General features: G+C 50.9%; 1 protein-coding gene across 7 annotated transcripts in view; it reads right to left on the bottom strand.

The window, feature by feature from the left end:
• C2H1orf159 (chromosome 2 C1orf159 homolog) overlaps positions 1 to 21,621 on the bottom strand; it is a 28,536-nt gene extending 6,915 nt beyond the window's left edge. Inside the window, exons 1-4 of one of the 7 annotated variants that reach the window (XM_060141778.1) lie at positions 21,568 to 21,619; positions 2,776 to 2,814; positions 2,601 to 2,689; positions 999 to 1,074 (exon numbers count right to left, since the gene is read on the bottom strand). In XM_060141778.1, the coding sequence (XP_059997761.1) occupies positions 999 to 1,074; positions 2,601 to 2,672 (148 nt within the window). In that variant the 5' untranslated portion in view covers positions 2,673 to 2,689; positions 2,776 to 2,814; positions 21,568 to 21,619. Of the gene's footprint in view, positions 1 to 998; positions 1,075 to 1,175; positions 1,563 to 2,176; positions 2,690 to 2,775; positions 5,912 to 20,908; positions 21,444 to 21,567 lie in introns of those variants that run through there. The other 6 variants (XM_060141780.1, XM_060141779.1, XM_060141781.1 and 3 more) reach the window with 6 other exon arrangements.
• Between the last annotated feature and the right edge of the window lie 4,960 nt (positions 21,622 to 26,581).

The following is a 26,581-nucleotide window of genomic DNA, read 5'->3' as shown; positions in this document are numbered from 1 at the left end:
ACCCGGGCCTTGAGGCCCAGCCGCCTATAAACTGGACCGGGTGCTGAAATCTCCCAGTCTCCCCCACTGTCTGGCTCTGACTCTCCATACTAACGTTTCCGCTTCTCTCCCACCCTTCTGACCTGGTATCACAAGGACCAGAACTGCCGTTTCCCAAAGCCCTGCAAACTGATGTGAACTTCAGGCAGTCACCTCGACAGGTTGCGGCAACGGCGGGCCACTGGGAAAGTTCCTGAGACTAGGGCTGCGTCGAGGGTCTCCACGCTGTCCCCGCCCCACCTACTGCCCACACACGGAGGTTTCACCGGTGGGAGCCCACCCACAATCCTCTTCCTGAGCTGAGTGTGACGGGACGGGCTGTCCCAGGACTGAGGGTCAGTGAGACACGGGAGCTGGTGCTCATCTGGTTCCTTTCTGCTCGTTCCATCTGTTTCCCCTCCCCTTTGCCGACCTCCTATCCCACAACTTCTAACCCAAATCTCTCCACAGCTACCAACTTGGCTTTTAATATGTGAAACTTTCTGAAGGTAAAGTCTCAAGTGGGGAGGAGACAAACCCCATATGGGAGCTGCCCCCCACCCCCCAACCGGGAGAAGACGGGAGTCGGGCGACCATGTTACAGTCATCCCCGTCTCCCTTCGGCTGCCCCAGTGTTTTAGCCACTTGCCCACAATCGCCTCCTTGTTCAACCTGATGTGTAAGCGCTGATTCTGCCACTTACTTGGGACTCCACTTCCTCCCATGTCCTGTAAAACCTGTACACGTTTCTGTACTTTGCTGCTCCTGTCTTATGTCAGCTTACCTCAGGGCAGCTGAAACTCCCTGCGAGGGAAGAGGCAGTCTTACCTGCCCCCACCCCGCAGGCCTGGGGCCACCGTGTCCTCCTGGGGTCCTGCCCCCACCTCCCAGGACGAGGCCCCATCACGCTCGCTGCCTCTGCCCACCCCTCCGGCCCCTCCTTCCCGAGGCCATCTAGGCTTGCTCATGCCAAAGCTCACCTGGGCCACACAGGTTAGTGCCTGGGCAGGTGGCGTTGGTGTCCACCACGTCCACACAACACTTGGGCTGCTGGCCCTAGAGGGGAGATAGTGGTGAGTTTCCAGACCCTGCGGCCGGGCAGCTTGTGCGGGCCAGGCCCAGGGCGATATCCGCAGAGGGGCTCCCGGCAAGCTCACCCCAGCACCTGGGGCTCTGGCCTCTTGTAGTCAGCGTCCGGTGACTGTGCCTCGCTGACCCAGAGCAAGGTGAGGACGCACGGCCACACCCCACAGACGCTCCCTGGGACAGCACTTGGTGTCCGGCGAGCGTTTGGTGACTGAACCAACAACCGAAGTGTTGGGCTGGGACCTGCCAGGGCACATTCCGTGGCACCTGGACTCCCAAAGGCAGGAATCCCTCGGGGGATCCCTTGGGGCCCACCCAGAGATTCTGTTGGGGGTGGGCTGGAGCAGCCTGGTGGGCAGGGGGTGGTCCTCTCCTCCACTGCCCGCCCACCCTCCCCTTGGGGCCTCCCTGCAGCCCCTTCTTTTCTCACGGGGGTCTCCTGGGTCATGGGAAGAGCCGCCACCTCTCGCCTTGTGGGCCACAGGTGGGCACAGGGCAGGCATTTCAACCGTGGAGTTATTTATATTAGTCGCCACTTGCAGCTGGTGGCTTTGAAAATCAAAAGACGAAGCTGCTAAGAAAGGAAGCACATATGTTTCTGGGCAGTGGTGAAACAGGAAGGTAACTCCAGGCCCCCTCGGCCTCCCTAGTGAGAGGCCTGTGCAGCCCTCACAGCGCGTCTGCCCGCGCTCCCGACCAAACAGCCCACATTCCTGGACGCTTCTGCGATGCTTCTGCAAGTCTACAGGCACCTCCATCGGGGGTCCAGCTCGGCCCCCACAGAGGAAAGGCCAGGTCCACGCGCAGGAGTGGGCGCTGCGGGCACTGCACTCACAGACCAGGCGGCGGCAGGGGCCTCGGGAGGCGTCCGGGCAGCTCCGCTCCGTGCGCTCAGCCCAGCCGAGCTGGTTTCCCAGGACTAGCACGCTGTGATTTGCAAGGGGCACCTCAGGGCAGCTGAGGAATGGTGGGCGCATCCTGGACTCCAGGGGGCTGAGGCCAAGCCCGAGGGGGAAGCCTGGCCGTCCTGTCCCACCCAACCCGGCAGGGGCAGAGTGGCTGGAAGGCTCACCATCCTGGAGGACGAGCAGCTGGGTGTGTGCACACATGGCCGGGCACCTCCAGAAACCACAGCCTGGCACACCTGTGTCACCGGCTTGGGAGAGCCATGACCTGGCCGAGTCTGAGCCTGAAGTGGGCGTCTCTGTCCGCCCCACTAGCTGTGGCCAGTGCCAGTGGGGGCAGCTCTGTGGAGACCCTATTTCAGCTCCAGAAAGAGGTCTAGTTGGGCAGAGGGAAAGGAGGTTCTAGCAGGCAGAGTGGAGCGGGTGCCAGGGGCGGGGCTGTGCATCTGCTGCCCGCCCAGAGGCACAGGCCCCTCTGACCCTGGCAGTGGGCACGGCCAGCATCTCGGGGGCCGGGACAAGGGTGGCACCTAGAGGTGGAAGGGCGAGCCCCTGGGTGAAGAGCCCACGAGCCACGTGCTGGGTGCTCACCGCACTTCCTGAGGATCTACTGGCAACTTCCACCAGGAGGCTGGCCAGGAGGACGGCGCGCTGGAGCGCCATGTCCCGGAGCTCAGGGTCTGCGAGAGAGAGGGGTGCCGTGTGGCCACAGGCGACGCCTGGCAGGGCAGGGCACCGGGCGGGGGCCAGGGCGCAGGATGCTTACCTGGCCCTCCTGGAGGCCGGCAGACCCTCGGTCCGGGGCCTGCAAATCGAGGTGGATAGGTGAGGCCGTGCTGCCGGCCAAGCGCAGCCAAACCACGCCCGGGGCTCGGGGTCCAACTGGACTTTTCGTCAGGAACCCCCACGGCTCGGCCCACCCGGATCAGGATCTGATGGACTCACTCCCTCCTCCGCCAGTTTCCCACCGTTCGCTGCTGCTTCCAGGAAGAAGGACTGAGCAGAGAGGGTCTGGGTGAGCCAGTCCTGCCTCAGAGCTCGGACGGCCCTCCCACCCGCCATCTCATCCTGTCCTCATAAGACCCGAATTCGATTTCCAGTATTTTCACCCAGAGACGGAATGGCAAGGGTGCCTCTGGGGTGGCCAGGCTGGTCAGGACCCCTCGGTCTTAACAGTTTTGTGCCGTTGGGCCTGTTGTCATCATGGGAGGGTGTGTGGAAAACACCCAGCTGGGGCACTAAAAGCCGTGACACAGGCAGTACTGGGTGCAGGTGCCTCTGGCGGGTGATGGATCCAGAGAGCAAACAGACTGCAAGTAAACGTCCTAACGCTAAAACCACACGAAACGCGACAGCCCACGCGATTCAGCGCTCACGGTGCCACACTTCTAACGTAACCGGGGAAACACACCGGCCTGCACAACCCCGGAAGTAAATCGTGAGTCGGGTTTTTATTCTGAAAGGTGGGAACTACAATTATAATCTGTCCCAAACACATAAAAGTCACCTCTAAAAACACTTTTTTCTTAACAAAAACAGCTGCAGGGTGGAGCTGCGCGTGAGGGGGGCTGGTTCAGGTTCCACAGAGGGCGCGCTTGGGGCTGGGGGGCGAGAAGCCCCTCCGCCCACTGGCCCAGGGCCTGGGGGTCCCGGGCTGGGGTCTGTCCTGCCATTCGCTCTGTGCTGCCTTTAGTCCAGGCTGATGGAGCAGACGCCACCCCCCACGTCAAGTCCCCCCATTAAAAACACCTGCTCTTGGGCTTCCCTGGTGGCGCAGTGGTTGGGAGTCCGCCTGCTGATGCAGGGGACACGGGTTCGTGCCCCGGTCCAGGAGGATCCCACATGCCGCGGAGCGGCTGGGCCCGTGAGCCATGGCCGCTGAGCCTGCGCGTCCGGAGCCTGTGCTCCGCGACGGGAGAGGCCACAATGGTGAGAGGCCCGTGTACCGCAAAAACAAAAAGAACACCTGCTCTTTCCTGCGGCACCATCCCCTTTCTAGAATGTGAAATCCCCTCAGGTGGCAACTACTGGTGTCACAGCCGCATTGACACCTTTGATTCAGGAATCAGGTCTCAGTCGACACCTCTGTCTGCTACTCAGTGGACACGACTGAGTACGGTGTCCACACCGTGCGGCCCCTCCACAGCCCCCGCCTGCCCGGCCAAGCCCTGCCGCTGCATGTGGACGGTGTCTTCTGGAATTTCAGGAGAACGGACCACACTGTCCGCGCACCTTGTGTCGGGCTCCTGCCCTTCAGCATGGCCACAGCGATCTTCAGATTCCTCCATACTTTGCCCTCTCGTGGCTGAGTGGCATCCACTGCGAGGACACTTCCCTTGCCCGCTGCCTGCTGATGGCCATGTGGCTGTTTCCACATTTTGGTGGCTAACGCTGCTGGGGACGTTCTTGGGCCCGTTCCTGCACAGTCGCTTGCTTTCCTTCCTCTTGGGTAAATACTTGGAAGCACCAGGTCAAGGGGACTCTCTGGGAAGCTGCCCTGCTATTCTCGGGCAGCGGCTCCGTGTGCAGTGGCTGGCTCACCTGCTCTGGCCCTGCCAGCTAGTGGCCTCGCACCGGCGGCCGGGCAGCGGTTCTCCTGCTGTTCCAACCTGCGTTTCCCTGGTAACTAGCGACAGTCAGCACCTCTGTCCTGCTTGTCAGCCATTCACACATCTTACATCTCTCATAATGTGTCTGTTCACATCTTTGGGCCACGCTGTTCGGCTGGGCCATCTGTCTATTATTACGTGCTAACTCTTCATGTATTTTGTCAGATATATGTACTGTAAATATTTTCTCCCATTTTGTGACTTGTCTTTTCATTTTCTAACGGGTATCTTCAGAAGAGCAAATGTTTTCATTTTGGTAAAATCGAATGCATCCATTTTTTCTTTTATGGTTCTTGCTTTTTGCGTCCTAAGAAATCTCTGCCTTGACCTCAGGGTCATAAGGATTTCCTGTGTTTTCTTTGAGTTACTTTTGTGTCATGGTGTGAAGTAAAGATCAAGTTCATTTTTCTTCCCTATGTTTATCCAGTTGTAGCACCATGTGTTAAAAAGGCTTTCCTTTTCATATTAAATTCTCTTGACATCCTTGTTGAAAATCAATTGTCTGTGTGTGGGTCTACTTCTGGACTTCCTATTCTGTTCCGTTCATCTGTGTGTCACCAGTACCACACAGTCTCAACTACTGAAGCTTTACAGAAAGTCTGAAGTCAGGCAGAGTGAAGCCCTGCTTTGTGTAATTGCTTTGGCAATTCCAGGTCACCTGCATTTCCATGTTTTAGAATCATTTTGTCAATTACTACAAAAAGCCTTCTGGAATCTTGACTGGGATAACTGACATTTTAACAATATTGAGTCTTCTAATCTACAAACATGCTCTCTCTCCATTTCTTCAAGTTGTCTTTGTTTATTTTTTAAAATATTTATTTGGCTGCGCCGGGTCTTAGTTGTGGCACGCGGGATCTTTTTTTAGTTGCGGCATGTGGGACGAGTTCCCTGACCAGGAACTGAACCCGGGCCCCCTGCACTGGGAGCACAGAGTCTTAGCCACTGGACCACCAGGGAAGTCCCTTCAAGTTGTCTTTAATTTCTCTCAGCAATGTTCTGTGGCTTTCAGTGAAGAGGCGCTCTTACACATCTTTTGTTAAACATATTACTAAATATTTTGTCTTTGGGTATTATTGTAAATATAATTAACTCTCTAATTTCTTTTTTCTTTCTTTTTTTTGAACAACACTTGAATGACCTTTAATGTGCTTAGAACAAATCACTTTACAAAAAGCACGAACACTTTTAAAAACATAACTTTGGGGACTTCCCTGGTGGCGCAGTAGTTAAGAATCTGCCTGCCAATGCAGGGGACACGGGTTCGAGCCCTGGTCTGGGAAGATCCCACATGCCGCGGAGCAACTAAGCCCGTGAGCCGCAACTGCTGAGCCCGCATGCTGCAACTACTGAAGCCCACACGCCTAGAGCCCGTGCTCTGCAACAAGAGAAGCCACCGCAGTAAGAAGCCCACGCATCACAACAAAGAGTAGCCCCTTCTCGCCGCAACTAGAGAAAGCCCACACGCAGCAATGAAGACCCAACACAGCCAAAAATAAACAAATTAATCTTTTTAAAAAGTAACTTTGGACACTACACAAATTAAAATAACAACAACACAGTCGCACAGTCTGATCCTCTAAAGTGGACTTTAGGAATCTCTGAGCAATTTACTAGAATTCTAAATGTTCATCCAATGAGCCTAGGTATGTTTCTACAGATCTGAATGTTGCTCTGAGAACAGGTGCTCAAAGACGAGTTCCCTCTGTCAATCCCCACAGTTTTCCAAGGTCAAGTCACCTGTGAACCCATCTGCAACCTCACTCCTTAAAAGTGTCCTATGAAATAAACCAGCAGGAAGTACTGGGCAGAAACTAATTCCCAGGAGACATACAGATAAGCAAGTCAAACATGAAACATTCTATTTGAAAGAGATAAAAAGCAAAGAAAGATGCACCAATACACGTCGTTCAAGGAATAGAAGTTTCTACTAAAAGGCAGAAGTTGCACAGCAGCAGTTACGACTTTTAACGGTATTTTGTTACATGGGAAGACATATCCTGCCATATACCTTGCAGGGAAACTTTCAAGAGGGGTCATGCCTAATCTATCCCATAAACTTAAAAATGGCCAAATCTGAAACTCACCAAGCCATTTTGGAGACGGGGAGCAGGGCCACAGGCGTTAGGTGCCGGCGTTTATGGCCATCAGGAGTCAGCGTTTTATTCACTAGCCCCTGGCTGAAGCACTCTACCCTTTACTAAAGGACTTCATCCTCTTGCTAAAAACCCACGCCATCAAATGTCCCCCTGTTCTAACCACAAAGCGGTCTGCAACGTAAGCCACCTGCTCCTCTGTTTTCCTTGAGGCCAGATTATCACCGGCCAGGACTTCTGTATAAGGACCTTCCCCACGCTTGAAGTGGTAATTAAGTCAACCGCAGGCCAAGCTCTTTAACGTTTTCTCTGTCGGGATTACTTCTCTGTGCCTGCTCTGCACCTCTCGGGCTGGGCAGCCCCGGATGTGCTAACTGTCCTAACAGAGGTATGTCCACAGGGTAACCTGAGCCAATGCTGACTGTCATGGTGACGCGACATCAGAAAGTTTGAAAAGCAGAGTGGGAACTGCAAACCCACGTGAACGGTTCAGGTTAAAACGGTCAAGTTCAGAGTAATACTGGCAGACAGGGAGGAAAACAGCGTGCGAAAAGATGGTCTAATTCACCTGCGTGAGTCGATCACACTTGGTAAGGCGGTGGGACTAGAAGTGAAGAACGGAGAGGAACACTGAGGGGAAAGAGACCACAATGGAAAGCAACGGTAACTCAAGGTCAGAGGAACAGAAACACCTCAGTCTGTGCTCCTGCAAAATATACACAGTGATCTTCCAACTCTCATGCTTAATAAGGTGTGTTGCCTCTGGAGTCCGTAGGAGGAAGTGGTGAAGGGCGCAACATTTCAGAGGTTTTCCAGGGTAATTTCAAGCTCTGTAGCCCCAGCTCTCAGACAGCGGCAGTCTGATTCTACTATGTCTTGTCCTCCTCTTGAACTTTGTCCATGTGTCCCGCTTCTGGTGGTCCCTCCTCCTTCTTCCTTCAGCCTCCTCCTTCAGCGTGGCTGGTGCGGACCTCCGCCAGCCCCTCGCAGCAGCAGCGCCCCACCTCCACCAGCCCCTGCTGCCCGGGGACTGAGCCGTTCACTGGCTCGCAGTTCCCCCTTTCCAGACTCCCAGGGGCTGCGGTGGCCTCTAATTGCATTTCGTAACGGTTTGCTGTTAGTATACAAAAATACAAGTAAAATTTGCATATTAACCTTGAGTTCTGAGATTTTGCTAAATTCACTTAATAGTTCTAGCAGTTTTTCACAGATTTCTTAGTGTCTTCTATATAATCATGTCCTACGCAAATAAATACAGCTGTACACTACTTTGCTTAGAAACTTGTTTTAGGGCACAGCAGTTGGTCTTTGTTAGAGAATATGCACTTAGAAGGAATTTGTGTTCTGCTTCTGATGGGTGTGGCTTTCCACAAATATCAATCAGCTCAAGATGCTTGGGAGCACTGTTCAGATCCTCTATGTCTTTACTGATTTCTTTAGGTCTTTTGTTCTAATAACTGGTGAGAGAAAGATGCTAAAATTGCCTACTATGATTGCTTATTACTCCCTTTATTGGGTGCATTCATAATTGATGTTTTCCTGATGAAACAACCTCTTTATTATTAGAATTTCCTCGTTCTCTTTAGTAATACTCCATATTGTGAATCTACCTTATCTGATATTAATATAGCCACTCCAGCCTTCTTACGCTATTTGTATACATACACATTTTGCATTCACTTATTTTCAACCTGTGTTTTTGATAGTTAAAGTGAATCTCGGGCTTCCCTGGTGGCGCAGTTCTTGAGAATCTGCCTGCCAATGCAGGGGACAAGGGTTCGAGCCCTGGTCTGGGAAGATCCCATGTGCCGCAGAGCAACTGGGCCCGTGAGCCACAACTACTGAGCCTGCGCGTCTGGAGCCTGTGCTCCGCAACAAGAGAGGCCGCGACAGTGAGAGCCCCGCGCGCCACGATGAAGAGTGGCCCTCGCTCACCGCAACTAGAGAAAGCCCTCGCACAGAAACGAAGACCCAACACAGACCCAAAAATTAATAAATAAATAATTTTAAAGTGAATCTCCCACAGACAGCATGTAGTAGGGTCTTGCTTATTTACGCATTCTGATAATCTCTACCTTTTAAGTGGAGAGTTTAGTCCATTAACATTTAATTTAATTATCACTGTGGTTAGACTTAGGTCTACCATTTTATTATTTTTCTACTTGTTCCTTGGTTTTAATACATAAAAGACTTAATTTTTTTAGAGCAGTTTTGGGTTCACAGCTAAACTGAGCAGGAAGTAAGAGAATTCCCATACACCCCCTGCCCCCACACAAGCAGAGCCTCCCCCACTGTCAACATCCGGCCCCAGATAGGTACTCTGATGAACCTACACTGACACATCACTGTTGCCTCAAGTCCATATTTACATCAGGATCACTCTTGATGCTGGGCATTGGCAAATGTATAATGATGCTATGGTTGGATTTAAGGCTACCATTTTATTATTTGTTTTCTGCTGTCTCTCTGGTGTTTTATTTCTCTGTTCTCTCTTTCCTGTTTTCTCTTATATTATTTGAATATTTTTAAAAATCCCCTGTCAATTTATCTTTTGGTTCTTCAGTTATGAGTCTCTGCATTATTTTTATGGTTATTGCTCTAGGACTGCAACACACATCCCCACTGTTTCACAGCTTACTTAGAATCAGTACTGCAGCACTTCATGTAAAGGCAGAACCTGCAGGTCCACAGATCCCCTTCACTGTTCCTTATGCTACAGTTATCATACGTATTTCATCTGTATGCATTACAAACCCAAGACATGTTCTGATTTTTTCTTTAAATACGTATTTTAAAGAAAACGTTCCCCCCAGATATTTACCCTTTTTGATGCTCATCACTCACTCATAAAGACCTGAGTTTCACTCTGGTATCATTTTCCTTCAGCCTGGAAAGACTTTCTTCAGCATGTCTGGCAGTACACAGATGATGGCAACAAATTCCATCAGTCTTCCTTCTTCTGAAAACATCTGTATTTAACACACACTCCTGGAGGGTTGACTATCTTTCTTCCAGAACTTTATAGATGCAGCTCCACTTGCCTTCTGATGATAAGTTCCTAGTCTTTGTGATGCTGTGTGTATATGTAGTCTTGTTTTTCTCTGGCTGCCGTCAAGATTTTTAAAGTTAATCTTAAAGTTTTCAGTAATTTGAAAATGATGTGCCTGTTTATGGTTTTAGTCATATTCATCCTGTTTGGGACTCACTGAGCTTCTGAAATCTATAAATTTACGTTTTTCACCATATTTGGAAAGAGTCTGATCATTGTTCTTCAAGTACTTCTCCTGCCCCACTGTGTCTCTCGCCTCCCCTCTGGGCTCCATAGTTACCCTGCCTGAGACACTTCACACTGCCCCATGAGTCCCTAGGGCTCTTCATGCTTTTCCCTCAATCATTTCCCCAGTTTTTCTTCAGACCAGATGATTTCTACTAATTTGTCTTTGAAGTCTGACTACTTCCTGTCATTTCCATTCTATTATGCCCATTCAGTGAATTTTTTATTTCAGGTGTTTATTTTCCAGTTCTAAAGTTTCCAACTGGCTTGTTTTGAAAAATATTTTCTACTCCTCTACCGAGATTTCCTATGTTTTTGTTCATTATGAGTGTATTTTCCTTTACCTCACTGAACACAGTTACTAAGCCAGCTGTGAGGTGCTTGTTTGACTATCCAACACCTGGGTCATAACACGATTGGCGTCTGTTGACTGTCTTTTCCCTGAGGATGGTTCACACCCCCCTGGCTCTTTGTATGTTGAGTACTTTCAGATTGTAACATGTATGTTGCAAATGTTATGTTGTAGAGACTCTGAATTCCATTATATTGCTCTGAAGAGAGTTTATGGTTTTGCTTTAGCAGGCGATTAATCTCATTAGATTCAAACTGCAAACTGTGTTGCTGTTGATTTTGTGGGAAGCGGTGGCCTCGCTCTCACTCCAGGTGGCTTCTCCCCATGCCCTGTGTGTGTGCACGGTTCAAGGCTTGGACAGAAATCTGAGCAGAGTTTAGTCGCAGAATTCCTCATTCCAGGATTTCTCCCCAGCAGCTGTGGATACCAGCTCCTCCCCTTAGTCTAACGAGGAAGCGCACGGTCTTTCCACCCAGAGTTTTAGCCACCACACCACCCCTGCAGTGACTGTGCAGCCCTCAGAGGAAAGATATGCAAACAAGAGACACACTGTGTGCCGGCCATGCCTCTAAGTCTAAGCTGCCCTCAGGATCTGTCTGCTGTCCCCCCTTCCAGAGTCCTCAGGTAGCTGCTTTTCTACCTTGTCCAGGGCTGATGATTGCCATCTACGGGAGAGTCATTTGTTGGAGCTGATTCTTCTATGCCAGAAATGACTCCACTGCATGGCTTTTCTATTCAGAAACCCAATGGTAGGCACAGAGGTCAGCAACAGGGCACTTGGAGAGAACTGCAGTGCCACCAGAGCCTCGTCTCCACTGGGCAGGAGTCGGCCTCAGGGAAGCAATTGGGATGGATGCTAAAACACTCTTCTCGGTTAACAACATGAATCCAGTTGCAAAAAGATAAATTTAAGATAATAAGTTAGGGCTTCCCTGGTGGCGCAGTGGTTGAGAGTCCGCCTGCCGATGCAGGGGACACGGGTTCGTGCCCTGGTCCGGGAGGATCCCACATGCCGTGGAGCGGCTGGGCCCGTGAGCCATGGCCGCTGAGCCTGCGTGTCCGGAGCCTGTGCTCCGCAGCGGGAGAGGCCACAGCAGTGAGAGGCCCACGTACCGCAAAAAAAAAAAAAAAAAAAAAGATAATAAGTTATACTTAACATTATTTTAGTAGCCCTTTTCATCTCTAAAACATTTTCCAAAGAATGAACAAATTAATAATCTGAGGTTTATTCTCCTATGAAAAGTAATTTCACACCTTAGAGGTTTGTCACATACACAGCTAGGGCTGGACTTTCATGCCCGTGTTGGTTTGCGAAGGATGAAAAAGTCTCTTTTTGCTGCAGATCCTGGATCTCCAAGGGATGTGAACCTGCTCACTGTGTAACAACAGCAAGAACAGCAATTATATAGCACTTGCTGTGTGCCAAGCACCACTCTGAGTTATTCATTCATATTAACTCATTTTACCCTCCTAGCAATGCCTATTATCGACTCCCTTTTTTTAAAATTAATTTATTTTATTTTATTATTTATTTTTGGCTGAGTTGGGTCTTTGTTGCTGCGCGCGGGCTTTCTCTAGTTGCAGCGAGAGGAGGCTACTCTTCGTTGCGGTGCGAGGGCTTCTCATTGTGGTGGCTTCTCTTGTTGCGGAGCACAGGCTGTAGGCACGTGGGCTTCAGTAGTTGTGGCACACAGGCTCAGTAGTTGTGGCTCACAGGCACTAGAGCGCAGGCTCAGTAGTTGTGGTGCACGGGCTTAGTTGCTCCGCAGCATGTGGGATCTTCCCGGACCAGGGCTTGAACCCGTGTCCCCTGCATTGGCAGGTGGATTCTTAACCACTGCACCACCAGGGAAGTCCCTGGACCCCTTGTAAGAGGAGAAAACAGGCTTGCACAAGATCACACAGCAAGTACATGGCACAGTGAGTACACGGCAGGGTGAGGACTGGCCAGGCCCCTGGCTCCAGAGCCTCTACTTACCCCCCACACTGACCTGGGGTCTGAGAGTTTTCTACAGGGGCCAGTGGGTACTGCTTGTTTTACAACGTTCAACTAATACATTTAGCATGTCAAGCCAAGTACGGCGCAGTTCTACAGAAATTCTCTCTTTCTTTTTTTTTGGCTGCACTGGGAGGCTTGTGGGATTTTAGCTCCCTGACCAGGGATTGAACCCGGGCCCTCGGCAGTGAGAGCACAAACTCCTAACCACTGGACTCAGAAATTCTCAATTTAGTAAACAAAGGCATCCAAGACTTTAACAATTAAATGTAATACACCTCTAACTATTTTTAAAGACTATTAGCTAAAGTAAAGATGAAAACTGTGTTGTAGAATTTTCTAGCACAAGAACTAAAATATATGCAGCCAAGAGCACTAGAAGTAGAAGGTGGTCACTGGGACCTTCTGTACTGTTTGTGAAGTACAGGATTAACTTTTAAGGTAGACCATGATAAATTAAACACACATATTTAATCTCTATAGGAACCACTATAAAATAACACAAAAGGGCAGAACTAAGAAGTCAATAAAGGACATAAAACAGAATTTTAAAAACTTGATTCACCAAAAAAAGAAAAAAGGGAGGAAAGGAGAAACAGAGAAACAGATGGAAAAATAGAAATCAAACATCAAGGTGGTAGATTTAAACCCAAACACTCTAATAACCGCACTAAATGTAAACAGACTAAATACTCCATCAAAAAGCAGAGATTAGCATCACTAATCATTAGAGAAATGCAGCAAATATACTACTCCACACCCATGAGGATGGCTACTATCAAAAACACAGAAACAACTGGGACTTCGCTAGTGGTCCAGTAGCTAAGGCTCCATGCTCCCAATGCAGGGGGCCTGGGTTCGATCCCTGGTCAGGGAACTAGATCCCACATGCCACAACTAAGACCCAGCACAGCCAAATAAATAAAATAAATGAATAAATATTTTAAAAAGAACCAACCCAGAAACAATGAACGTGGAGAAATTTGAACCCTTGTCTGCTGCTGGTGGAAATGTAAAGCAGTGCAGCATTACCATATGATTCAGCAATTCCACTTCTGATTATATACTCAGAAGAACCAAAAACAGGGTCTTTAAGAGATATTTGTACACCAGTGTCCACAGCAGCATTATTCACAACAGCCAAGAAAGAAAAAAGTGGAAGCAACCCAAATACCCATTGACCAATGAGTGAATAAGCAAAATGTGGTCCATCCATACAATGGAATGTTATTCAGCCTTAAAAAGGAGGGATTCTGACACCTGCTACAGCATGGGTGACATCATACTAAGTGAAATAAGCCAGGCACAAGAGGACAAATAATGTATGATTCCACTTACATGAGGTCCCCAGGGTCGTCAAATCCATAGAGACAAAAAGTAGGAGGGTGGGTGCCAGGGCTGGGAAGGGGACGGCAGTTAGCATTTAGTGGGGACAGAGTTTCAGTTTGAGAAGATGAGAAAGTTCCAGAGGCGGGTGGTGGTAAGTGTTGTACAACATCATAAATACACTTAATGCTACAGGCTATATATTATAAAATGGTTAAAATGGTAAATTTCATGTTATGTATATTTTACTACAATAAAAAAAATCTGGAAGAAATGAAATTACATAATGCCTATAAAGTGCCTCAATAAATGGTAGTTATTATAGTTATTTTTTTGAAAAGTAGAGACTGTCAGATTGGATAAAAAGCAAGACCAAATGATATGCACTTTATAACAGACAAGCTTTATACATAAAGACACAGAACACTGAAAGCACAGGATGGAAAAGATAGACTATGCAATTACTGAGTATAAGAACACTCATGCAGATATACTGATAGCAGACAAAGTAGACTTCGATCTTTCACAACAATAACAGCGTAAATTCATCAGGAAGATAAACCAATCGTCTTGGATTGATTTGTATGCACTGAATAAAACCTTGCAAATACATGAAGTTGAGAGAACTAAAAGGAAAAAGACAAATCCACAAATGTGACTGGAAACTTGAATACCCCTCTTTCAATAACTGATTGAACAAGTAGACAAAAAAAAAAAGAGTAAGGATATAAAAGATTTGGGCAGGGCTTCCCTGGTAGCGCGGTGGTTGGGAGTCCGCCTACCGATGCAGGGGACGCGGGTTCGTGCCCCGGTCCGGGAAGATCCCACGTGCCACGAAGCGGCTGGGCCCGTGAGCCATGGCCGCTGAGCCTGCGCGTCCGGATCCTGTGCTCCGCAACGGGAGAGGCCACAACCATGAGAGGCCCGCGTACCGCCAAAAAAAAAAAAAAAAAGATTTGGGCAATATTTGACTCACCTGACAATCACAGAATATGACACTCAAAAAAAGTGTAATACACACTCTTCTTAAGTGCAAACAAAATATTCACTAACAAACCATATGTTTGACCATAAAACAAGTATCAACAAATTCAAAGGGTGAAAATCATACAGAGAATATTCTCTGACTAAATGGAATTATATTAGAAATCAGTAACAAAAGATATTTAGAAAATCTCCAAATACTTGTAAATTAAACAACAGACTTCTAAATAACTCATGGATCAAACATAGGAAATTTTAAAATATTTTTAACAGAAAGATAAAGTGCGATCTATCAGACTTTGTGTAGGAAACTAAAGCAGCGCTTAGAAAAAAAATTATAGTTTTTAATGGTTGTATAAGAAATGAAGACAAGTGTGAAATCACTGATCTGTGCTTCCGTCTTAAGAAGACAGAAAAACGAGAGTGAATTCAACCGTATTAGGCAGATGAAAGGAAATAATTTGAATTAAGATGAAAGGAAAGAAATTGAATTAATATTTGTAAAACTTCCCACAAAGAAAACAGTGAACCCAGACAGCTTCACTAGTGAAGTCTACCAAAAAACTAAGGAAGAACTAATACCAATACTAAACCAAGTCCTTCAGAAAACAAAGGGGAAGGGAACCTGTCCTAGCTTGTTTATAAGGCCAGCAAGCAAGACTCAAACATAGGCCAGCATAACCCTGACAGAAATCCAGACAAGGACATTACGAGGGAAAAAAGGCAGACTGACATCCCTCATGAATACAGACCCCAAACTCTAACAAAACATTAGCAAACTGCATTCAGTAAAACACAGAAAGGTGACAGAACACGCCCAAATGAGTTTCTTCCAGGAACATAAGACTGACTTAACGTAGGACTTCCCTGGTGGTCCAGTGGAGAAGAATCTGCCTTCCAACGCAGGGGACACGGATTCAATCCCTGGTTGGGGAACTAAGATCCCACGTGCCGCGGGGCAACTAAGACCCAACGCAGCCAAAAATAAAATTTAAAAATAAATAAATAAACATTTTTTTAAAACTCTTTGTAACTTCGGGGAAAAAAAAAAGATTGACCTAACATACAAAAACCAGTCAATGCAATCAACCACTTTAATAGATTAAAGAGGAAAAAAACCATGTCACCATTTCAGCAGATGCAAAACGAGCATTTGACAAAATTTCAGGCCCATTCATGATAACTCTCAGCAAACTGCAAACAGGAGACACCCTCAGCGCAAGGCAGGGCATCTCCAAAAACCCCACAGCTGATGCCATAGCAGCAGTGAAGAGGCCAAGTCCACCCAGCCTTAGCAGGTCTAGTCAACACTGTCCTGTGGCTCAAGCCAGTGACGACAGAAAACAAAGCAAAAGCCACAAGGTTAGAAAGAGGAGTGATCGCGCCTCTGTCCACACGGCATGGCTGTTCACATGGAAAATCCTAGGAAATCTTAAAAACCTACTCTAATTTGTAGGTGAAGTCAGCAATGTTACAAGAATATAAAGTCAATATGCAAAAGCCACTGTCATTCCTATATACTAGCAACATGTAATTGGAAAATGAAACTTAAATAAATATCATTTACAACGGCACTCAAAACAGTCTGTTCGTGGGGATAAACTTAATAAAAGATGTGTGAGACCTGTACACAGAAAAAGATAAAACTGCTGAGAGTTGTTCAAGGTCCACATAACGGAAAGACATACAATAATGGTACATATGTATCAACATGAACACACACGCATATATGTATCTCCACTCATCCACGTGAATGGATTAGAGGACTCAATATTACTAAGATTAATTTCTCCCCAAATTGACCCAATATTTAAGATAATCACAATCAAAATTATAGCAGGTTTTTTTTTTTTGAGGAACTGACAACCTGATTCTGAAATGTATATGAAAATACAAAGAACCTAGAATAGCCAGAGCAATTTTAAAAAGCAGAACAAGTGGGACTTCCCTGGTGGTCCAGTGGTTAAGACTCCAAGCTTCCAATGCAGGGGGTGCAGGTTCGATCCCTGGTCGGGGCACTAAGACCCCACATGCCACGGGATGCGGCCAAAAAGTAAAAAAAATTAAAATTAAAAAAATTAAAAAGAATAAAAGCACAAGCATGGAGGACTTACACTGCCGTACCTGAAGACTTATTATAAAGTCACAAGACAGTGTGGATTGATGAACAGATAGACCAATGTAACAGAATAGAGAACCCAGAAATAGATCCTCACAAACACAGTCAAATGATTTTTGATAAGATGCCAAAGCAATTCAATGGAGAAAAGAAAGTTTTTTTCAAGAAATGGTGCTGGGACAGCTGGTTACTTACATGGAATAAAAAGTGAAACTACTAGACTCACATCACATGAAAAATTAATTAGAGATGGCTCACGGAGCTAAACACAAAACTGCGTCTATAAACCTTCTACAAGCAACTACAGGAGACTATCTTAGGGGCTTTTGGTTAGGCAAAGACTTTTAAATAGGACACAGAAAGCATGAACCAAAAAAGAAACACAATTGATAAACTAAACTTCATCAATATTAAAAACTTCTGCTCATGAAAATACACCATTATGGTGGATATAAACTCCATGCATTTGCCAAAATCCATAGAATGATATATCACAGAGGGTAGACTTAATACATGCAAACAAATCAGCACCACCCACCAGAATGCCAGGGATGGCAGGATGGAAAGCAGACTGTGACCACTGACTCTAACTGTATCAACGTGTGACACCAACACACTGAAGGGGACAGGAAGACAGTGTTTTGACTAGGAACTGTAAGACCAACGATAAGAAGAAACCAAATATAAACATGGCACCCAAGGTGATAAATTTGTTTCTCAGAGTGGGGAGGTATATGGGAGAACAATTCTGAAACTGCTTTCTATGTACACTGGGGTGGGACAAATAAGAAAATGATGGTGATGGCAGTGAGAAGGTTACATATAAGCACTTTTCTAACAGACTACAGGTTACAGACACACAGGTGAACAGATACATAGTTACCTATCTGCTAAGAGGACTACAGGCAAGGACACCCCAGCAGCAACGCCCACACCCGCTGCCAGGTCCTCGTTTCTAAATCCCACTCTCCCATGAAATGAACCAGCGCTCCCCAGAGAACTGGGTGATTCTAGGGCTGAGGCGGGAACACAACAAGATGAAGGGAAGCTGGCGTGGCTGGCAGTGCAAGAAAGGAAGGAAGCGCTCACAAGGGGCGGGGGGTGGGAGGGGTGGGCAACGACAAGGTCCTGGCGGCCAAGGCTGGAACGAGGTGGGCAGCCAAACCGACAGCGCGGAGCTGCGTCCCCACCAAAGTGCAGACGACACCCACGCGTCCATCCTCCTTACGGGAGTCCAGACCACACGGTGGGTCTTCCCCAGAGCTTCGCTCCCACCCCCGGGAGGGTGGGCTGCCCCTCTGAGTGGCTGCCAGAGAGACGGGAGGACAGGACAAGGAGTGACACTCCTTGGCAGATCCCCCCTGAGCCAGGTGACCAGGCCAACAGCCCCCGTGATGTCGTGCGGACGTCAGGTGCCCTGATGTGATGTCACGAGAGCGCCACCTCACCTCTGGGGTCTTCTTTCCATAAACCACAACCCCTGTCTAACCAGAAGAAAACACAGCCGACAAAGCCCAAATCAGGGACACGCTACAAAACACCTGAGTGGTCCTCCCCAAAACCGTCAAGGTCACGAAAAAGTAGCCTCCCAGATGGGACCCCGGGCAGAACGAGGACCCTGGGGCAGCGCGTGACCTGCAGCCTGGAGCGTGGGGAACAGTAACGGAGCACCGTCGTGTACTAGTTTCCACAGTGTGCCTCGGTCTGCATCTTTCTGTTAACCTAAAACCACTCCAAAAGAGTTTAATTTTAAAAAGACGCTATTAATAATGTGAATAGGCAAGTCAAACAATGGGAGGTAATACTCTCTCTCTATATATATACATATATATATATATCTGACATGGCTTGTATCCAGAAGACCTAGAGGAAATTACAACTTGATAATTTTTATAATTTTGTTTTATTCATTTATTTTTGGCTGCATTGGGTCTTCGTTGCTGCGCGTGGGCTTTCTCTAGTTGCGACGAGCGGGGGCTACTCTTCGTTGCGGTGTGCGGGCTTCTCATTGTGGTGGCTTCTCTTGAGGAGCACGGGCTCTAGGCTTGTGGGCTTCAGTAGTTATGGCACGCAGGCTCAGTAGTTGTGGCACATGGTCTTAGCTGCTCCGCGGCATGTGGGATCTTCCCAGACCAGGGATCGAACCCATGTCCCCTGCACTGGCAGGCGGGTTCTTTACCACTGTGCCACCAGGGAAGTCTCTACAACTTGATAATTTTTAAAAGGGCAGGGTGCTTTCCTGGTGGTCCAGTGGTTAAGAATTCACCTTCCAATGCATGGGAAGAGGGTTTGATCCCTGGTCGGGAAACTAAGATCCCACATGGTGCGGGGCAACTACTGAGCACATGGACCACAACTAGAAAGCCCGTGTGCTGCAACTACAGAGCCCATGTGCCATGGAGCCTGCGTGCCACAACTAGAGAGAAGCCCACGTGCCACAGCAGAGGATCCCGCATGCTGCAAGGAAGATCCCATGTGCCGCAACTGAGACACAGCCAAAAATAAATTTAAAAAATAAATATTTAAAAGTTTTTAAAAATTAAAAAAGGCAAAAAACTTGATCAGATGCTTCGAGCGGGTGTCGCAGACGGACGCATGCCCACCATCACTGCTCAAGGAGATGCAGATGGAAGACACTAGTGAACACCGCCCTGCCCACCAGGCCTCACATGGCAGTCTCACGCCCACAGAACACAAGTGCAAGAATGTGCATGACCCCATCACCCAAGACAATGCCAGGAACGCACCCAAGTGCCGTCCCAGGTCAGGCATTGCGCTGCGGACAGCCAGGGAGCTCCACAGACCATGGAGTCTAACACAGCACCATGAAGGAACGTGGCAGAAATCAGAACTATGCCGGCTCCTGGGGGGCAGGGCTGGGAAGGCTTACGAGGTCTCAGTCAGCCCAGGGCAGCTTAGACAGACACTGTTCCTCACAGAACCGGGGCGGGGAGGCCCAAGGTCCGGGTGCCGGCAGATCCGGTCTCTGGTGAGGGCCCTTCCTGGCCTGCAGACGGCCGCCTTCTCACGGTCCTCCTGGCCTTGCCTGGTGTGTGAGCAGGGAGGGGGGTCTCTGTCTTCCTCTTGTTATCAGGGCACCGATCCCCTCATGGGCCCCCCTCACCCTGATCACCTCCCCAAGGCCCCACCTGCAGACAACATCACGCTGGGGCTTCGACACAAGGATTCGGGGGACACAACATGAGGGAACCTTTAGGGATGACAGAAATGTGCTCTATCATGCCAGTGTGCAAGTTACACAGCTATACATTTGTCAAAATTGGGCAAATTGAACCTATGCACTTCACTTATGTGGATTATATGTAATCACGAACTGAATAAATGCAATTCATTTTCTATTTTGAAAATCTTATTGGAGCCAAAAATCTAAGGAATTGGGTCCAAAAATTTCTACGAGGTAATGAAAAGTTTGGTGAGAATTTAAATTGTACCATGTGTTCTTTCATGACTCTCATTTATCCTTAGAAGCACTGGTTTCAAAGAAGTCACTGTGATTCTGAACAAGTAACACGTCAGGTAACGGTGGGGGGCGGGGGGTGGAATTATTCAGGTCCCTCAATAGCTGTTGGGTGCTGGGCCAGAAAACCACATAAACAGCTCTCCGACAGGAGGCCCTGCCCGGGTGACCACGGCAGGGGGCGGACGCGATCTTCCAGCCTTGCGGGCAGCTGTGGCTGGAGAGGGGTGAGGGGCAGGTGGTCACCAACTTCACAGTTCACGTGTGCTGCCCTTTCCTTCTCCCACCGTCGAGCACAACGCAGGAGGGCCCGCGGCATCTCCAGAGCCTCCGTGCGGGTACCTCCAGTCAGCCTCTCGGCGAGCAAAGGGCGCCAACGGGCAATATGAGAACCGCGGACCTTCTCATTCTGCTGCTTCCCATTCTGAAAATCCCCCCACGCTCAAGGAAGATCAGCGCAGTGAACGATCTGACCGACGTAAAGGACACACTCCCGGCTGCTGACACTTACGGCTCGGGGGCCTCAAAAGCCCCGAGACGGAGCTGCCGGTTGGACCCTTGGAGCCCACCTGGGGGGGTCCTTGGCCTTGGGGACGCGGGATTCCCAGTGCTGTGGTGACCAGAGGTCGTTCTTCAAGTGAATTACGCGACAAGTCACAGCTTACCTCGAGGCACAGGGCGATGCAGGGAGGGGCGGGCGGCGCCCTAGGGGTGCGGGGCTGAGCACCCTCGAGCCGCGGCTGCTCCGCCTTTGGGAGGAGCGCCCAGGGCCAGGTGGGGTGAGCGTGAGCCAGGAAGAGAAACTTTCCGGAAAACCCAGGTTTGATTTCCTTCTAGGAGCTCCTGAGATCACCGTGGCCGTTCAGACTCTGGCTAACACAGCCTGCTGCGGAGGCGCGGGGAGGAGCAGAGAAGCACGGGGCCCAGCTCTGCCCCCGGCCCCGCAGGGGCCCGGCAAACAGGACAAAAGGGCCACCCTGGCGCTCGGGCACCGAGGAGCTGCGTTGGCTCGAACGCTGCTCCTTGAAACGCTGTGATACGCGCGTCCGAACCCCGGTCTCAATTAAACCGAAACTAAAGCGTCAATTAAATCGTCCTGGTGACGACGCACACAGACCCTGCTGGACCACACTGGACACTGTGGGGGCGACATCCACCTGCGGGCCCTCCCGCGCGGCCGGGGCGGCGGGGGGCGCGGAGGAGCAGGGCGGCCGGACCCCGCGCCCTCCGCCCCGCCCCGCCATTACCGCCCGGCCCGGGGTCCGCACCCCGAGGGTAGCCCCCCGCCCTCTCCCCGCGCGCCCGCCCCCGGCCCCTCACTCACCCCCGCGCCCTTCGGGTTCCTCTTTCGTACCCCCCGCCCTCCAGGCGGTCGCGCTGCGCTCCCTGGGACTTGTAGTCTCTCTGCAGCCCGAGCCTGGGTACCAGGGAGCGTGGCTCCCAGCCCAAAACTACACCTCCCGGCGGTCCACGCGAGAGCCCGCCCTCGCCATGTAGGTGCCAGGCCGGGGTTCTCGCGACATCTGCAAGCGCGCGCGGAGCGGCCTGGGAAGTGTAGTCTAGGGCCCTGAATAGGGCAGCGGAAGCGACGGGAGGCCTGTGCTGGCCGGGCGGACAGCTGTTCGTGGACGGTCGGCGAGGCTGCCCGTCGGTGTCCGGCGGGGCAGCGATTCCGGAGACAGCACGGGGTTACACAGCCGCGTCCCGGAGGGCGGCGCCGCGCTGCGAACAGGGTTCCGGCTGCGCCTCTGGAATCGGCCTGGGGGCTCCCGGCGCCCGGGGGCCCGGCCCGCGCTCGGGCGCGGTGGACGGGGGGGCCGGGAAAAGGCCTCTGTGGGGTTTGCATCCTCTGTGCGCGGTTCCCCAGGAAGGACGCTGTTCCTGGACTGCCCCTCGCCCAGCTCTGCCACTTTCGGGACCTCAGGCGGAGCCCTTCTCACGGGGTGGGGTCGGGGTACGTGGGATCCCCGGGGCCTGGTCCGCACCAAGGCTGCCTCTGGGGAAGGCTATGACGAGGAGCTTGGAGAAAAGAGAGTAAGACCGACCACCCCCCTTGTCGTGCTTTCTGTGCCGTTGGGCGGGGGCCGACTTTCCTTAAGGGCGGCTACTCGGAGAGCAGTGTCTGGGCCGGTGGGCCTGAGCAGAGAGGCCTGCATCGGAACGGGCACCCACGCCGAAGACTGCAGTCCGCATGGACGCCTGTAACACGGGCTTTTCGCGTCTCTCCCAAACTTCCTCATTCAGTATGAAGAGGGGTGGCTGGGAAAGACGCGTGGTCTCGGGTTTCTTTGAACTGGTGAAGCTGGTCGGACTGGTGGTTCTTTCCACGAAAGCTCCCACCCCGTGGCCTTGTGGTGCCTCCCAGGCGCTGGGAATGCTCCCCAGTCAGTCCCAAAGACCATGGGGTCTAGGTGACAGGACTGTTGGCGTCCCGGTCTGGTTTGTCCCGACAGGATGACACCGGAGGACGTCTGCCTTGTGGTCTCAGGCTCTGCCTCTGCTCTGTGTCCTGCACGCTCCTCGCTTCTCAGCACTTGGGGTGCGATCAAAGGGCCAGGACCCCGTCGGCCTCGGTGGGGGCATCGGAGTGAGAGTCGGGGCAGGTTAGGGTCAGGGTCTACAGTGTACGGAGTGCTGTAGGACGGCTGGCACCAGCCTACGCCTGGCCCCTGGACTCCCAGTTGGCTTCTGCACCAGCTGGCCATCCGGCCCGAATTCCACGGGTTCTCTTCCCCTTGGGAGCTGCCTCAGGACGTTCATCCCAAGTTTGAATGTCCAGAGTTTTCAACAGAAATAAAGCATCTTGCGATGTGAGGCTACTCTCCAAGTAAGAGAACTGGGGCAGAAGGACAAGTCACATTTGTGTCTTCTCTTCCCAAGGACAGCGGTAGCTGAGTTTCTTTAGTTGGAGGCGGGGGCTTGATCCCAGGGTGGCCCTCGGGGGCCTCCGTGGGAGGAGCTGATGTCGGCTCCAAGAGCGATCTCGTGGCACTGCTTTTCTGTCTGTCAGAGATGTGGCGGTGGGGGGGGGGGACTCTAGGCGTGCAGGCTTCACTAGTTGTGGCTCACGGGCTGTAGAGCGCAGGCTCAGTAGTTGTGGCACACCGGCTTAGTTGCTCCGCGGCATGTGGGATCTTCCTGGACCAGGGCTCGAACCCGTGTCCCATGCATTGGCAGGCGGATTCTTAACCACTGCGCCACCAGGGAAGCCCAATGGTGTGACTCTTGATGGCGATGTTAAAGTCTCTCAAGGACGAAATTGTGCCTGGGAATGTGACAGCTCTCGTGGGCCCGTGCGGTCGGGAGGAACCTGCACGGTTCCTGCACTGGGATGTTTGAGAAACATCCTTGGGCAGCAGAGCAGCATCTCTGCCGCCTAGGGGCCCCGCACCCGCCCGCTGCGCCTGTTGCAGAATCATTGCTCCGTTGGACTTCAGTCCACTTCCACTTTCTTGGTGGTTTTCTGAAGGCAGGGGAAACAGTGTTCTTCGCCGCCTGCTTCAGCCCCACGTGCCCCTAAGGTCAGGCCATCCGTTAATAACAGATCATTTACTATCAAGGGGTGACCTTCTCGCTCCGGCGATTCTCAGTCCTGTCAAATGTGGGTTTCCTGAAAATGCCGCCAAAGAAGCCTGCAGACGGACAAAGCACGTGCGTTCTCGACTGGCTCCCTGCAGAGTCCGCATCGGCGGCTGGAGTCTGGGTCAGGGCGGGCGTGCGGTGGGGAGGATGCTTGCTTCGGATCGGGCGAGGGTCCCCAGGCCGGGGGCACAGCAAGGCGAGGGATCTGAGGCATCTTTTCGTGGGGTCCATTGAAAGCCTCGTGTTTACATTTTTTCCCCCTAAAGTTTCTGAAATGAACAATAAAATGATCTGCAACTTTTATCTTTCCTTGTAGGAGTTTCTTGAAGGCTCCTGTAACCCGCTGTCCCCTCGACACCTCTGCTTGGAAGTGTCATCCATACTTCACACCCGTGGGCCCACAGGGAACCCCCATCTCACTAAGCTGAGGAAGTTTCTTCTACTTCTACTTGGTTTTTCTGTTTGTTTGGTTTTGGTTTTGTTTTTAACCGGGAATGGATGTTGGGTTTTGTCAAAAGCTTTTTTAAAAATCTGTTGAGAGGGCTTCCCTGGTGGCGCAGTGGTTGAGAGTCCGCCTGCCGATGCAGGGGACACGGGTTTGTGCCCCGGTCCGGGAAGATCCCACGTGCCGCGGAGCCGCTGGGCCCGTGAGCCATGGCTGCTGAGCCTGCGCGTCCGGAGCCTGTGCCCCGCAACGGGAGAGGCCACAACAGTGAGAGGCCCGCGTACCGCAAAAAAGAAAATCTATTGAGAAGAGTCCGTTCATGTGGTGAATTACATTGATTCTCTAATGTTAAACCAACCTTATGTTCCATCTGGTCATGATATGTTACCCTTTCTATATATTGCTGTGTCAATTTGCTAAGGTTCTCCAAGCTAAGAATTAATTTGCTAAGAATTTTTGCATCTATGTTGCAAGGGACACCGGCCTGTGGTTTTCCTGTAAGGCCTTTGTTTGTTATCAGGGTCATGTTGGCCTCATAGAAGGGTTAGGGTTAGCCTCCTCTTGAATTTTCCGGACCAAGTAGCAGAGAATTGGTCTTGACTCTTCCTTAAATGTGTGGTAGACTTTTTACCAGTGAAGCCATCTGGGCCTGGAATTCTCTTTGTGAGAAGGTTTTTAACCATCATTTCAATTTCTTTAGCGAAGTTATCTACTTATGTGTGAGCAGGCTTTGGCGATCTTCGGCTGGTTGCCAGATGTGAACTGACCTTGGTGCTGGGCATTTTGTATTCCATCAGTATTTGAGCTTTGTTCTGGGATGCGCAAAAGTTACTTGGAAAGAGTTTGACCCTTTTGGATCTTTCTTTTGAGCTTTGTGAGGAGATTCTGGGCAGCATTCACTGTTCCTCACTCCTGAGGCCAGCCCATCTGAGAGCCCTCGCAGCCCCCGCGGGTCCGAGTGTGCACGTGTGCTCGCCTGCGCCTGCCCACCCTGCCTGCCCCTCTGCGGCTCCGTCCTGGGCACTCCAGCCGCACTGGGCCCTCTGGGCCATCAGCTCCATCTCCTGATTCGGGGGGCCCTGGGCCCTGCATCTTGGGGGTCACTGTCCTTGGTCACCCGATGTCCAATACCTTGTGGGCGGTCGTCTCCTGGATCTTGCCTGGGTTTTAGCTGGTTGGGGGAGGGGTGATCGGCCCAGTGATGCCATCTGGCTACGAGCAGAAGTCTGTTTCTGTTTTTGTTTTTATCTCCAGCTCCACCCTTTCCTTCCAAACTCCCAGTTCCTGCTCCTCAGAGAAAACAGCCCTCTGAGTGTGTGTTGTGGTTCCCCGCCTCCCCAGCAATACACGTGAAAGTTATGCTGGCTTCCTGGGTCAGCTTCCAGTGTTAGCTGTCAGGTGTTTGCTCTGGGCAGCGCCGTGTTGGACTCGCCCCCAGCGCCCCCCCGCACAGGCCTGTCTCCCGGCAGTGGCATCCAGGGCCATGTCGTCAGTGGTGTGGAGTGTCAGGGCTCAGCCAGCTCCCTGAGTGCCAGCCCCTGCTCTGTAAGGCGGGCAGGGGCTTACCTGGCCCCCTCCAAGGGCAGGGAGAGGCCTGGCAAGGCGTGGGGAGCAGTGGGGGGCAGGGGCGGGACACGTCATGGACATGAGGAAGAGTCTGTGTCAGGTGAGTGGCTGCTGGGCGGTGGCCCCGTATGGTCCAGACGAGGCTGAGAGAGCTGTTCTGGGGCCTTCTGAGGATCCCCAAGAGCTGCACAGCCCCAGTTCCATCAGGTTGGTGGGGAGTATGAGGACGTCTCTTAGGAGCCCATCCGGTTGAAGAATTTCCAGGCTAAGATGGAAAATAAATTTACTGTCTTAAGGACCACAGAAATGCCAAATCCCTTAGAGCAGTCCCGTGGGGGGAGGCCCCCTTCAGGCCACAGGGAGCAACGTGGGAAGCAGGCCGGCTGCCAGCAAAACCTGCCAGGGTCAGCGCCTGGAGTGAGTCAGCGTCCCGCAGAAATCTCCGCGGTCGAGGTTTCCGCCTGGGCCTGTGTGCAGACTTTCCCTGAGTGGGGATTTCCCAGCTGAGGGTGGGGGGGTTGATTCACTGTGGGGAGGGCTAGGAGAAACAAAAAGTCAGGCGCTGATACTTTTGTGTGTTGAAGTGGAATCAGTACATGTTTCGTGTTTGTCGTGCATCTCCTGTTGAGATGGTGAGCTTTGCCACCAAATCATCGTTCAGGGGAGGACATTATTTACACTTGTTGCTTTAAGATGAAATCCTACTAAACTGATATAAGTAAGTGTTGAAAATTTCAGAGAAGTT

This window comes from Lagenorhynchus albirostris, chromosome 2 (genome assembly GCF_949774975.1).
Source record: "Lagenorhynchus albirostris chromosome 2, mLagAlb1.1, whole genome shotgun sequence".
Classification (NCBI taxonomy): domain Eukaryota; kingdom Metazoa; phylum Chordata; class Mammalia; order Artiodactyla; family Delphinidae; genus Lagenorhynchus; species Lagenorhynchus albirostris.
This window is presented reverse-complemented; position numbering and strand designations above follow the sequence as displayed.